The sequence below is a fragment of the Salvelinus alpinus genome, chromosome 5, assembly GCF_045679555.1.
Source record: "Salvelinus alpinus chromosome 5, SLU_Salpinus.1, whole genome shotgun sequence".
Lineage (NCBI taxonomy): Eukaryota > Metazoa > Chordata > Actinopteri > Salmoniformes > Salmonidae > Salvelinus > Salvelinus alpinus.
The window spans coordinates 60,600,708-60,616,233 of NC_092090.1; the positions used below are offsets into that span (position 1 = coordinate 60,600,708).

General features: G+C 42.9%; 1 protein-coding gene across 1 annotated transcript in view; it reads left to right on the forward strand.

Annotated features, from left to right (window-relative positions):
• The first annotated feature begins 2,674 nt into the window (after positions 1-2,674).
• The window catches only part of LOC139576415 (whirlin-like), a 100,964-nt gene continuing 88,112 nt past the window's right edge, over positions 2,675-15,526 (forward strand). Inside the window, exon 1 of the mRNA XM_071402528.1 lies at positions 2,675-4,300. Within this exon, the coding sequence (XP_071258629.1) occupies positions 3,542-4,300 (759 nt within the window). The 5' untranslated portion in view covers positions 2,675-3,541. The remainder of the gene's footprint in view (positions 4,301-15,526) is intronic.

Sequence of the window (15,526 nt, forward strand, 5' to 3'; positions counted from 1 at the left end):
TGTAAATGTTTGTATGAACATAACAATATTCTACAACTGAGACATAAACGGATCAAGTTCCACAGACATGTGACTAACAGAAATGGAATAATGTGTCCCTGAACAAGGGGGGAGGTCAAAATCAAAATTAACAGTCAGTATCTGGTGTGGCCACCAGCTGCATTAAGTACTGCAGTGCATTTCCTCCTCATGGACTGCACCAGATTTGCCCGTTCTTGCTGTGAGATGTTACCCCACTCTTACACCAAGGCACCTGCAAGTTCCCGGACATTTCTGGGGGGAATGGCCCTAGCCCTCACCCTCCGATCCAACAGGTCCCAGACATGCTCAATGGGATTGAGATCCGGGCTATTCGCTGGCCATGGCAGAACACTGACATTCCTGTCTTGCAGGAAATCATGCACAGAATGAGCAGTATGGCTGGTGGCATTGTCATGCTGGAGGGTCATGTCAGGATGAGCCTGCAGGAAGTGTACCACATGAGGGAGGAGGATGTCTTTCCTGTAACACACAGCGTTGAGATTGCCTGCAATGACAACAAGCTCAGTCCGATGATGCTGTGACACACCGCCCCAGACCATGACGGACCCTCCACCTCCAAATCGTTCCCGCTCCAGAGTACAGGCCTCGGTGTAACGCTCATTCCTTTGATGTTAAACGCGAATCCGACCATCACCCCTGGTGAGACAAAACTGTGACTCGTCAGTGAAGAGCCCTTGCCAGTCCTGTCTGGTCCATCGACGGTGGGTTTGTGCCCATAGGCGACGTTGTTGCCGGTGATGTCTGATGAGGACCTGCCTTACAACAGGCCTACAAGCCCTCAGTCCAGCCTCTCTCAGCCTATTGCGGACAGTCTGAGCACCGATGGAGGGATTGTGCGTTCCTGGTGTAACTCGGGCAGTTGTTATTGCCATCCTGTGACTGTACCGCAGGTGTGATGTTTGGATGTACCGATCCTGTGCAGGTGTTGTTACACGTGGTCTGCCAATGCGAGGACGATCAGCTGTCTGTCCTGTCTCCCAGTTGCGCTGTCTTAGGTGTCTCACAGTATGGACATTGCAATTCATTGCCCTGGCCACATCTGCAGTCCTCGTGCCTCCTTGCAGCATGCCTAAGGCACTTTCACGCAGATGAGCAAGGACGCTGGGCATCTTTCTTTTGGTGTTTTTCAGTGTCAGTAGAAAGGCCTCTTTAGTGTCCTAAATTTTCAAAACTGTGACCTTAATTGCCTACCGTCTGTAAGCTGTTAGTGTCTTAACGACTGTTCCACAGGTGCATGTTCATTAATTGTTTATGGTTCATTGAACAAGCATGGGAAATAGTGTTTAGACCCTTTACAATGAAGATCTGTGAAGTTATTTGGATTTTTACAAATTATCTTTGAAAGACAGGGTCCTGAAAAAGGGAAGTTTCTTTTTTTGCTGAGTTTGTTAGATTTGTCCTTAATAAAGTATATGCACATGATTGAGATATGAATCTATTCTAAAGCATATTTATTGTGACTAGCCTAATGGGTGGTAAATCATTGGACATTAATATTTAGATTCAATGCAATTCACCCCTCCTGTAAATTAAATACCCGATATTTATCTGTTCAGCTTTTTCGTCTCACAATAGGTTAATTAACAACATTCTCAAATCCGGACCGTTTAAATAACGTGTTGTTAGCTACTGTTTTTGTAGGCTACTGTTTTTGTAGACATTTGCTTACTTGACTGTTTCTGGATAGGTTACTTACCTACCAACAGTTGCAACTCCGGATCATTTAAAAAACCTTTTCTAGGTTTCTGTTTTTGTCGGCACTTGCTTTCTGGGTCTTATTAATAAAGTCAGCGAGATGTGCAATATGCCTGCTCGCTTTTTCATGTGTTGGTGGCGCATGTTTTGATAGGCCTACCATGAACCCATTTTATCCATATACCTTATATATACAGAACCAATCAAAAGTTTGGACATGCCTACTCATTCCAGGGTTTTTCTTTATTTTTACTATTTTCTACATTGTAGAATAATAGTGAAGACATCAAAACTATGAAATAACACATGTGGAATCACGTAGTAAGCACAAAAGTGTTAAACAAATCAAAATAGATTTTAGATTTTAGATTGTTCAAAGTAGCCACCCTTTGCCTTGATGACAGCTTTGCACAGTCTTGGCATATTTTCATTTTTCAATGCATTTTTCAAAGGATTCTAGTGTTAATGCTTCCATGCTCACTCCATCCTTAGCAAATACCGTGGAGTGCATCTAGAAGAGGAAATATGTGGATAGGAGAATACTTATTGCTGTGTTATTGCTGGTGGAGACAATTACCTAAAAATAGATAACGATTATAATTAGCCCGTGGTAAGGTATGCAGCTATGAGATGAGGTCTGTGTAGGGACCTGGCTAAGGCAGCTGTATGGTCTTATAGTCTGCTGAATGCTTAGCCTACTGTTATCTAGCTCCTTACAAATAGAGAGCCACCAGCAACAGTATCTCAGATACAGAGCCCCAAATATTGGCCAAAAAAATTCTATAATTATCAGAGATGTATTATAATACACTGAATGGGGACATGTAGCCCTGCATTTAGTCCATAGGCCTACACGTGATTGAAATGAAGTAGTGAACTCTCGATGCTACTCTCACTAGCCTGGGTAGATCTCATGGACATTATGGAACTATCTTATGTAAGGTAAATTAACTGGAGCGTAGTGATATTGTAGCTGGAAACTTCCATTATTTGTGTGCATTACTTCAATGAGAATTCACATATTGCCAAGCATCTGGATGAGTGGATGTGTAACGCCTCGCAACTCGCTGTCAGTTTCTCAGCAACACACACACATACTGCACACACCTGCGTCATTTCCTAATCAGAAAAGATCTGAGTTGAATGAGCAAGTGCGGAGCTTTTAAGTAACAATATGAAATATTCTTCTCCGATAGAGGAAGATCAACTACCTTGCAATTGAAGGGGACACTGGGAAGAACGAGAAACAACCAGCTTTTTTATTTTGGTCTATAATAATAATGATGACATAGGTAGGCTACAAAGATGACCAATTGCGAACTGTTTTGCTCAGACAACCCAGAGGAACACATTCAGGTGCCACGTTTTGATAGCGTGTGTTTGTAGCGCAAGAGCGCGCGCATCTTGTCCGTCTTCTTTGTTATCCAGGATCATATTCAGTTGAATAAAAGTTGTTGTTGTTGTGACAAGTCTAGAAATATTGCTCTGCTGCATGAGTATATTTGCCAACTTTTTGAAGCAATTATTTTCTCACCATCATCTACGGATCTACCGTGCACCTTCACACAAACCGGACTCTCCATAAACAGGTGAAGATCGAAGATGCGGCGGCAATGGAGAGCTGTTATTATTTGATGCTTCCGACGGGCATTATTGGAAAGATGACACTTTTCAAAGCTGACTTCCTCCAAGAATCACTGTGCGGTCATGTGTTTTCGGAGCGGAGAGGGTTCTATAGCAGTATTTCAAATGCATGATCTGACCATCCCGGTCGGGGGTGTGCTGTTTACGGTAAAGCTGTAGCATGATGAGCAGTGATTTGGAGCGCGTTTCACTCAATTCAACGACGGCTAACTCGGGAACTGGGTCGGGTGGCCGCGCGCTGTCAGCAAACGTTCGGAAGCTGCACAACGCGCTCAACCTGCTGCTCACAGACTTCGAGAGAGAACAGTTCATACACTGTCTAAACGTTTACCATGCAAAGCGCAACGTCTTCGATTTAGTTCAAACTCTCAAAATAATCCTCAACACGCCAAACAAACGACAACTCCTCCCCATGTTGCGGTTGGTCATTCCGCGCTCAGACCAGCTGTTGTTTGACCAGTATACTTCCGAGGGCCTGTACCTTAAAACGGACCATCTACCGCAAAACAATGGCAACAACCCTGAAAGTTCTGGAGGAGAAGTAGGCAATGCAGCAAACCACCATGTCCAAATTCCCACTGCTCACTGTATGAACCCTCACGATCTCTCTTGTCATGCATCACCAGGAGCGTGTCCCGGCAAGGATGGTTTCAGCACCACTGCTGATGGGACCGCTCCCCAGGCTTTCATCCAGGGGGAGCCTTTTGGAGAGATCCGCCAAGTGACACTGAGACGCAGAAAGAGCAATGAGGGTTTAGGGTTCAGCATCCGGGGAGGCTCCGAGCACGATGTGGGAATATATGTGTCGCTAGTAGAACCCGGATCTTTCGCTGAGAATGAGGGATTGAGGGTCGGTGATCAGATAGTGACTGTTAACGACATGCTGTTTGACAGACTCTCACACATGGAAGCCGTCAAGGTAGGCTGTGTGGCTGTGTGTATATGTGTGTGTTTGTGTGTCTGGGACAGCCTCCTTGAAGCAGGGATAAATTGGTTTTCACCTCAAATCTCATTGTGTGTGTGTGTGTGTGTGTGTGTGTGTGTGTGTGTGTGTGTGTGTGTGTACGGATATCCCTATCAAGTGGCAATTTTAGCATGTAAATCTTGGTGGGGCAAACAAACAAAAAAATGTTTAATGCATGTCAGCAAAGCCACTACACAACACAACATTAAACAATACATTAATTGCACTATAACGGTGACAAACGGTGCCCACAAACTATTAGGGCCTACATAAAGCTGTCCCAACACCTTACCACTTCTACGCCTGGCTATCAGTGGAGCCTTGTCTGGCAGTGAAACAGTTCATTCAGCCTCATTTACTGCCTTTTAACAAAGCATAGCTGATATGGCTGACTTGCTGAATTTTTTTTCTTCAGTTTCCACTGACAATTGAAATGTACAAACGATGGCATACGGGGATGACGTGCGGATAAGAGGCAATCTGTAATTTTGAGTAATACATTAATGAGCGAGCAAGGATGAACGTAGTCAATGTTTGTTCATCACTTTATGAAATGTACAGCGACAGAATTCAGAACATGGACCGTTATTACAGTATTCTCCCTATACACCAAGTCAGAACCGTAATATAAATAAAGGGGTCATATAAGCAGACAATGAAAGCTCTTACAATATTAAATGCTTACATTTATCTAAAAACAAGCTATAGGCTACATGTGCACCACCAAGTCAGAACAGTAGGCTAAATTATGAGGGGAAAATTTACAGCTTACTACACAACATACACTTAGTATTACTTTCTTAGCTACAGTATACATTTCTCCCTGGAATATTACATCATTTATGCAGCAGCAGCATACAAGACATTTTTGGACTCAACTTGTTGTGCTGTGCTCACTTGAACAGGAAGGTGGCGCAGCGGTCTTTGTCACCAAAGTCTGACATTCTCTGGATTTATGGTGCTTCAGTGATCTTCAGGTCGGAGCTCTAGAAAGAGGCCCGAGTTCCCAACTTGCAATTCCGAGTTGGATGACCATTGAACATGTATTTTTCCAGTCGTAGCTTGCTAGCTAATGTTTTGAAAGTATGATGTCGATATGATCAGTCCAATCAAAGCTACTGTAGATATAACGTAATTTGACATCATTTTATCTGTGGCCAATGACCTTGAGCCTTCTTGGATGGGCACTTCTAATGTAACTCTATGGCAGCACCCAAAGTGCTTCAATTTTTAAGCTCTACCCGTAGATTTTGCGGTGACGTAGTGTCCCCATGAGTGACAGAACACTGAGCCAAGCATGGCGCAACTAGGGAACATTACCAATGCCTACACTCCGTATATTCCGCTGGCTGCCCCACCACCACAGAAAGCACTGAGCTAGGCTGAAACACCTGCATTTTTGGCACTGCCTTACTCAAGAAAGCAAAAAAGAGACCATGTTTGTATGCGGCTTTATTAACTAAATGTTTTTTTAAATGTTTTATTACATTGTTTGCTAACTGATATGTGACACATATTAATGCCAAAATAGCATGCAAAACAGGCAAAAACCCCACGTGCCCTGAATGACGGGTCGCCACTGTCCCTATCCGTAGTGCATATGCCTATCCACAGCTGAATAGAGAAGCTGAATAAAACAGAAGAAACCAAGACACAGGGTAGTAGTAGCAATGATGCCCAGTTCCAATACAACATAATGTGACATTAATAAACACACAAAAGCTCTTTTTACGTCTCAAATGGCACAATATTCTTCATAAAAGGGCACTACTTTTGACCATGAGCCATAAAAGGCCCTCGTCAACTGTAGTGCTCTCATAAGGGATTGTGTACCATTTGGGAGACAATTCATGTCTGTTAAGGAAAAAGGACAGGACCAGTGAAAAGCAAATTACTAATGTAGTCTTGTCTGCTGAAACAGAGCGACAGAGAGTGTCATGTGGGATACTACATCAGTTGCTTAAGGTCCATTTTAAGACGCTAGTTTTAATCCCATCAAAATCAATGTTTTATTTTATTCTACATCACTGATCACAGATTCATGCTCCCTACCATGGCCTGTGTCTCCAATGGGACCTTAGCTGAATTTCTCTTTTTTATTTTTGCGGAACTTCGCTAGTCTGAGGAGAGAAAGTATAGTGCAGAAACTGGGGCCGTCCCAAATGTTACCCTATCCCCTATATAGTGCACTAAAAGTAGTATGAAATTGAAAGTGGACTTGTAAGTGGAACGTAAAGTGGAGGGGGCAGGGTGAGTGGAGTGGAGGGAGATGAATACAGGCAGCAGAGTGAGAGTGAGAGTGTGTGTCAAATGGCAGGATATTCTCTATAAAGTGCACTACTTTTGCCCAGAACCCATATGGTGTCATTTAGTGCATTGTAAGGAATAGGGTGCCATTTAAGACTCAATCAGACAGTGTAATGCCTGGTTCTCTTATCTAGTCAGGAAAATGTATGTGTTTCACATAGTGACATTATTTGTGGGGTTGCTATCAGTGGGGTCTTTTGTTGTCACAGCAGGTGTGTTTTATCAGTGCTGCTGTCTGTGTTCGTCAGGCTGTCTGTCACAAGACATTGTATGGCAAATGCCATCTGATTTCACCCAGTCAGACTTGAATACACAACCTGCAGCTTTCTGTTGTTGCAAAATAAAAGCCCTTTCAGAGGATTCAGAATTGATTAATGTGTAATTTAAGACCAAATAAAGAACCTTTTTCAACACAGTCAAAGAAAATTAGGCTATTTTGGATCCCTTTAGAAGGAAAAAACTGTTTTACAAAGTTAACATGTCCAGTCATTTATTTCGTCAAATACTGAGCCAAAATATGAATAGATATTTTTTATTAAATAAAAATGTATTCTATTAGATACAGTGGGGCAAAAAAGTATTTAGTCAGCCACCAATTGTGCAAGTTCTCCCACTTATAAAGATGAGAGAGGCCTGTAATTTTCATCATAGTTACACTTCAACTATGACAGACAAAATGAGGGGGAAAAATCCAGAAAATCACATTGTAGGATTTTTAATGAATTTATTTGCAAATTATGGTGGAAAATAAGTATTTGGTCAATAACAAAAGTTTATCTCAATACTTTGTTATATACCCTTTGTTGGCAATGACAGAGGTCAAACGTTTTCTGTAAGTCTTCACAAGGTTTTCACACACTGTTGCTGGTATTTTGGCCCATTCCTCCATGCAGATCTCCTCTAGAGCAGTGATGTTTTGGGGCTGTTGCTGGGCAACACGGACTTTCAACTCCCTCCAAAGATTTTCTATGGGGTTGAGATCTGGAGACTGGCTAGGCCACTCCAGGACCTTGAAATGCTTCTTACGAAGCCACTCCTTCGTTGCCCGGGCAGTGTGTTTGGGATCATTGTCATGCTGAAAGACCCAGCCACGTTTCATCTTCAATGCCCTTGCTGATGGTATGCTTTGTTACTTTGGTCCCAGCTCTCTGCAGGTCATTCACTAGGTCCCCCCGTGTGGTTCTGGGATTTTTGCTCACCGTTCTTGTGATCATTTTGACCCCACGGGGTGAGATCTTGCGTGGGGCCCCAGATCGAGGGAGATTATCAGTGGTCTTGTATGTCTTCCATTTCCTAATAATTGCTCCCCACAGTTGATTTCTTCAAACCAAGCTGCTTACCTATTGCAGATTCAGTCTTCCCAGCCTGGTGCAGGTCTACAATTTTGTTTCTGGTGTCCTTTGACAGCTCTTTGGTCTTGGCCACAGTGGAGTTTGGAGTGTGACTGTTTGAGGTTGTGGACAGGTGTCTTTTATACTGATAACAAGTTCAAACAGGTGCCATTAATACAGGTAACGAGTGGAGGACAGAGGAGCCTCTTAAAGAAGAAGTAGTTACAGGTCTGTGAGAGCCAGAAATCTTGCTAAATACCAAATACTTATTTTCCACCATAATTTGCAAATAAATTAATTAAAAATCCTACAATGTGATTTTCTGGATGTGTACCTATGATGAAAATTACAGGCCTCTCTCATCTTTTTAAGTGGGAGAATTTGCACAATTGGTGGCTGACTAAATACTTTTTTGCCCCACTGTATGTTTATCTTTTGAAGTTTCTCCTTCTGTTTGCTTCCCTCAAAATGAGGGATTTAGAATGGTTGGGCCTTGGCAGAGTCATATATTAAGATATACCTAAATCATATCTAAATATATGGATGTTGGTCTTGGTGGTTATTGCTCAGCAGGCTGCTAATTGTGCCTGAATAGAGGAGTCTCTGAAGGACAGACAAATAGGGTTGTGTTGTCTTACTTATTACGTTTTGAATGGGTTCAGCTTGTTATCTTTGGAACCTGGTAATTATGAGTCAATGTACTGGTGTTGGTCTTCGGTTCTTCTCAAGGTACAGATCTAGACGGACACTGATAGAAGCTCAAACCAGATGTATTCTCCCAACTGGATGCTTCAGCAGGATAGCATACTGTTACACAGTTCTCTATATACAGTGCATGTAGCAAATGTCACAGGAGGATTGCACAGGCTGGGCCGGATGGCTATTCTTCCTCCTTGAGTTACAGTTCCTCTCTCTTCATCCTGTTATTCTCACTTCGCTCCCCAACTTCGACGTTGAAGACCATCTCCCGTCTTCCCACAGGGACTAGACTGGTGGGCAGTAACTCAACCACGACCTTATCGTAACCCAGGCAGATGGCTTCTGTCCAACTCTGCAAAACATGTTCTAATCCCAGACAGATGGCTCCTATCCAACTCTTATAGGATCGTACTTGCACTCAGAGACAGGCTCCTTCTGTACTTGTCAGTACTTGTCCATTTGCCCATGTGTAACACACATACAGTGCATTCGGAAAGTATTCAGACCCCTTGACTTTTTCCACATTTTGTTACGTTACAGCCTTATTCTGAAAAAAATATTATTTTTTATATCCTCATCAATCTACACACAATACCTAATAATGACAAAGCAAAAACAGGTTTTTAGAAATATTTGCAAATGTATTGAAAATAAAAACGAAAATAACTTATTTAGATAAGTATTCAGATCCTTTGCTATGAGACTCGAAATTGAGCTCAGGTACATCCTGTTTCCATTGTTCATCCTTGAGAGGTTTCTACAACTTCATTGGAGTCCACCTGTGGTAAATTCAAATGATTGGACATGAAATGGAAAGGCACACACATGTCTATTTAAGGTCCCACAGTTGACAGTGCATGTCAGAGCAAAACCAAGTCATGAGGGCGAAGGAATTGTCTGTAGAGCTCTGAGACAGGATTGTGTCGAGGCACAGATCTGGGGAAGAGTGCCAAAGAAATACGGCAGCGTTGAAGGTCCCCAAGAACACGGTGGCCTCCATAATTTTTAAATGGAATCAGTTTGGAACCACCAAGACTCTTCCTAGAGCTGGCTGCACGGCCAAACTGAGCAATCGGAGGAGAAGGGCCTTGGTCAGGGAGGTGACAAAGAACCCGACTGTCACTATGACACAGCTCTACAGTTCCTCTGTGGAAATGGGAGAACCTTCCAGAAGGACAACCATCTCTGCTGCACTCCACCAATCAGGCCTTTATGGTAGAGTGGCCAGACGAAAGCCACTCCTCAGTAAAAGGTACATGACAGCCCACTTGGAGTTTGCCAAAAGGCACCTAAAGGACTCTCAGACCATGAGAAACAAGATTCTCTGGTCTGATGAAACCAAGATTGAACTCTTGGGCCCGAATGTCAAGCGTCACGTCTGGAGGAAACCTGGCACCATCCCTACGTTTTTTTATTTTTTATTTAACCTTAATTAAACTAAGGAAAGTTGGTGAAACATGGTGGTGGCAACATTATGCTGTGGGGATGTTTTTCAGCTGGCAGGGACTGGGAGACTCGTCAGGATCAAGGGAAAGATGAACGGAGAGATCCTTGATGAAAACCTGCTCCAGAGCGCTCACACTGGGGCAACGGTTCACCTTCCAACAGGACAACGACCCTAAGCACACAGGAAAGACATTGCAGGAATGGCTTCGGGACAATTTTCTGAATGTCCTTGAGTGGCCCAGCCAGAGCCCGGACTTGAATCCGATCATACATCTCTGGAGAGACCTGAAAATAGCTGTGCAGCGACGCTCCCCATCCAACCTGACAGAGCTTGAGAGGATCTGCAGAGAAGAATGGGATAAACTCCCAAAATACAGGTGTGCCCAGCTTGTAGTGTCATACCCAAGAAGACTCAAGGCCGTAATCGCTGCCAAAGTTTCCTCAACAAAGTACTGAGTGAAGGGTCTGAATAGTTACGTAAATGTGATATTTCAGTTTTTTACTTTTATAAATTTGAAAAAATGTCTAAAAACCTGTTTTTACTTTGTCATTCTGGGTTATTGTGTGTAGATTGATGAGGTGGATTAAAAAAAAAAATACATTTTAGAAGAAGGCTGTAATGTAACAAAATGTGGAAAAAGTCAAGGGGTCTGAATACTTTCCGAATGCACTGTATGTGTGTTACACATGGGCAAATGGTCAAGGAGTTTGAATACTTTCTGAATTCAATATAACCCAAAACTAGATAATTACTACTGATAAGCTAATTATGCTATACATGAAAAGGTGCTCAGGTCACTAAGGTCTCTAACAGTCTTTACACAGTTGAACCATTACAAAGATCTCTATTTACATAAGTGGCCATATATATTTTCATAAAATGTGTAAAAGCCTTAACTCGCTTAATACGGTTTCCATAAGCAATGTCGACATTAGAATGCAGTTAAAACCACCTCTCCCGAGCGATTTTACTAATGCGCTCTAGGGTGCCTAAAGTAAATTAAAATGGTTTTCCAGTGTGTTTGTCGCTGTTATTTTGTTATGCATTAATATTTTTTATGGAAAAAGGGTTATTAACTCATAACGTTATGGGAAAAGGGTTTTTGTTCCAGATAACTGATAAGATCCACAGGATGAAACTGTCATTTTATATAACTGTTACATCACTTTTCAGTTTTTGTCTCCTATACGTTCCCAGCAGACTCCTATCCCAGCAGACTCCTATCCGTTCCTAAGGCCTGTACCACCCTGCTGTGCTGCTATGATTTCCCTGCAGAGAGAGACTGTGGCTCCCTCTCAGTTATTCATTGGTCTCGATCACCAATCTCATCAAGAACTAAATAATTCATTAAAGCTTTTAATTAAGCAGGCAGCATTTACGGCAGGGAGCATCAAGGCTAATGCTTCCTCTCTTGTGCTACTTCAAAGGGTATGTCACAAATGGCACCCTATTCTCTATATAGTGCACTACTTTAGTAGTGTAGTGCACCATTTAGGAAATAGGTTGCCATTTGAGATGTAGACAAAGTGCCACTGTATGTTTGCCAGACAGGAAGCAGCTGGAGGGAGTGAGCAGTTATATACATTTACGTTGACATTTTAGTGATTTCGCGGACGCTCTTATCCGGAGCGACTTACATAAGTGAATGTATACATTTTCATACCTTTTTTTGTGCTGGTATACTCTTCATTGTTTATCCGGTGCTGTTATGGAACACATACAGTGTAATATATTCAAATCTCATATTACTTGAAGCCTGTACGTTTCTCTGTCAAAGAGCTGGGGGGAGTGTAGCTGAAGGGAAATGGAAACTTTGGTCTATGGGGTTTTACCTACATGGTTCTCCCCTGCAGTGTTGTGACTCTTTCTTCACAGTAAACCAAACAGCCTGGCAAGGAGCTTATATCGGTCACTCTTATCTGCATTCTCTCCCTCTCTCTTTTCCTCCCTCTCTTTCTCTCTTTCACATGCTCTCACACACGCATGCGTACACACAGAGGAATTTGCTGAAGGCAAGACAGCCCTCACAGTCTTGTGAACAGCTAATACTCTTCCTCGTCCTCTCCATTCATTCAAGAGGAAGTAGATGAAGCAGAAACAAGCTGTGCTGAATTCCCACCGCTCTGGAACAGACCTCTAACCAATGCTGCTGCTGCTATTTATACACAGGGGCAGTTGAGTTTTTCATGTAACCTAACAAAAAGCGAATGTCATGACAAAAGCGTTAGAGAAACGGTACCGTTATATAACGGCGGAGTGTGAATAATGAGGTGAATAATAAGCAAATAATTAAATAAATAGATATCAAGGGAGGGAGCAGCAGTTGTCCTCAGCTGCCATGGCGTGGTCAGTATTATCAAAGTGGATCCCAGCCAGGCTTGGGCTGCATCCCAAATGGCACCCTGTTCCCTATACAGTGCACTCCTTTAGACCAGGGACCATAAGGCTCTAGTCAAAAATAGTGCGCTATTTAGGGAATAGGGTGCCATTTGGGACGCATTTGGGACGCAGTTCAGCCATTGATTCATCAAAGAGCTATTTTGCTTTGAGGGGGCAGCAGTGTTTTTTTGAGATGTTTGAAATGTGGAGTTATAGTTGAATCAATTGGGTGGGTTCTCATCCCATGCACAAAATGTGTGCTATATAGCTTCTCTTCCTTACTGAGGCACCATGGAGGGCCCTACTGGGCCTAACATACTCCAGCACAGCTCTCTCCACGAGATGCAAGAAAAGAGGACGACATGAGACTCACCTCAACCATCTCTCAAAATCATGCCCTGCTCTTTTTATACTTCTCGGCCTGTATTCATAAAGTGTATTCAACACTGCACCAAAGGACTGAGAATGAACATATTGAAGCTGCCCAAGGTTAAATGTAAGATGCTTACTAATGCACTTTACATGAGTTCTTGTTATTTGTAGTCTGAGAGCTCATTCTTTTGACAATTAGATTAGTGTATGGCTCAGATCAGCCCTAGCCCATACATGTCTCCCCCACCCCCCTAGTTCTGACTGACTTTGTCCCTGGCTTCATTACTGAACTGTCATCTCCATTGTATGTGCTGTTTCTCTTTATCAAAGCCACCTGTCTGTCATCTTCTCCCCCATCTTCCTTTCTTTCCTTTTTTCTTTCTTTTTCACCTATCTCCTGTCACCAGTGATCCATTTCTTGTCACCCATCTTTCATCTCTGTCTTTCAACTCTTTCGCTTTCTCTGTATCTCTCACTCTCTCTCTGTCTGTCTGTCTCTCTCTCTGGACCTATATTCCTTTCTTTCTTTTGTCTCCCTTTCACTGCTAAAGCATATCTTTCTGTCCTTCTCTCTTTGCTCTCTGTCTTCCCTGGACAATACTGTGTATCTCACTCTACCCCTCACTCAGAATACCAACCAACAGCCCTCTACAGAGAGAAACATTTAAACTGATATGCTTCAGCAGCACATCAAGCCAGTCTGTCCGTCAGACAGCAGTGGAATGGATGGATAGATAGATAGGCAGTAGTAAATGATGTGTTTTATGTAGCTGTTAGAGCAATGAGCTGTAGCTTGTAATCACTGTCTGCAATGAAGATACTTGGGGACTAGACTCCATCTCAGGCTACATCCAAAATGGCACCCAATTACCTATAGAGTGCAGTGCTTTTGACCAACTCAGTGGCCTTGTGGTTAATGTGTCCGCACTGAGATTGGAAGGTTGGGAGTTCAATCCCTTGCTGAGTCATACCGAAGACTGTAAAAATGGAAACCGGTGTGTCTCTGCTTGGCACTCAGCATTATGGAGATAGATTGGGGGTAAGACCCTGTGATAGACTAGTGTAAAGGGGGTGAACTTGTACATGAAGCTGTCTCTTGCTACAGAAACAGGAGCCAAGGCTTGTGTAAGGCTACTTATTTACTATGGGCGGTGTGGGATGCAGAACAATCTCAGGCTCCCAGGAAACCTATGGGCCCAATAATGAAAGGTCCAGACAAGTGACATCCTCACACTATGATAAACTGGACCTTGAGAGTAGTCTTTACCACTATTAGTTGCAAATCTAGGCTTGAGGTAACTGGATGATTATAGGTATTGCTGTAATATGAGCCTTAAGATTATTTGGTTTTAGGTCCTAAGATTATATAAACTTTTTTTAAATTTCACCTTTATTTAGCCAGGTAGGCCAGTTGAGAACAAGTTCTCATTTACAACTGCGACCTGGCCAAGATAAAGGAAAGCAGTGCGACACAAACAACAACACAGAGTTACACATGGAATAAACAAACGTACAGTCAATAACATAATACAAAAAATATATATACAGTGTGTGCAAATAAATTAAGATTAGAGAGGTATGGCAATAAATAGACCGTAGTGGCAAAGTAATTACAATTTAGCAATGAATCACTGGAGTGATAGATGTGCAGAAGATGAATGGGCAAGTGGAGATACTGGGGTGCAAAGGAGAAAAAAATTAATAACAACATGGGCATGAGGTAGTTGGATGGGCTATTTACAGATGGGCTATGTACAGGTGCAATGATCTGTGAGCTGCTCTGACAGCTGATGCTTAAAGTTAGTGAGGGAGATATGAGTCTTCAGCTTCAGTGATTTTTGCAATTCGTTCCAGTCATTGGCAGCAGAGAACTGGAAGGAAAGGCGGCCAAAGGAGGAATAGGCTTTGGGGGTGACCAGTGAAATACAACAGCTGGAGCGCGTGCTACGGGTGGGTGCTGCTATGGTGACCAGTGAGCTGAGATAAGGCAGGGCTTACCTAGCAAAGACTTATAGATGACCTGGAGCCAGTGGGTTTGGCGACGAATATGAAGCGAGGGCCAGCCCACGAGAGCATACAGGTCGCAGTGGTGGGTAGTATATGGGGCTTTGGTGACAAAACGGATGGCACTGTGATAGACTGCATCCAATTTGCAGTGTAGAGTGTTGGAGGCTATTTTGTAAATTACATTGCCGAAGTCAAGGATTGGTAGGATAGTCCGTTTTACGAGGGTATGTTTGGCAGCATGAGTGAAGGATGCTTTGTTGCGAAATAGGAAGCCGATTCTAGATTTAATTTTGGACTGGAGATGCTTAATGTGACTCTGGAAGGAGAGTTTACAGTCTAACCAGACACCTAGGTATTTGTAATTGTTCACATATTCTAAGTCAGAACCGTCCATAGTAATGCTGGACGGGCGGGCAGGTGCGGGCAGCGATCGGTTGAAGAGCATGCATTTAGTTTTACTTGCATTTAAGAGCAGTTGGAGGCCCCGGAAGGAGTGTTGTATGGCATTGAAGCTCGTTTGGAGGTTTGTTAACACGGTGTCCAAAGAAGGGCCAGAGTATACAGAATGGTGTCGTCTGCGTAGAGGTGGATCAGAGAATCACAAGCAGCAAGAGCGACATCATTGATGTATACAGAGAA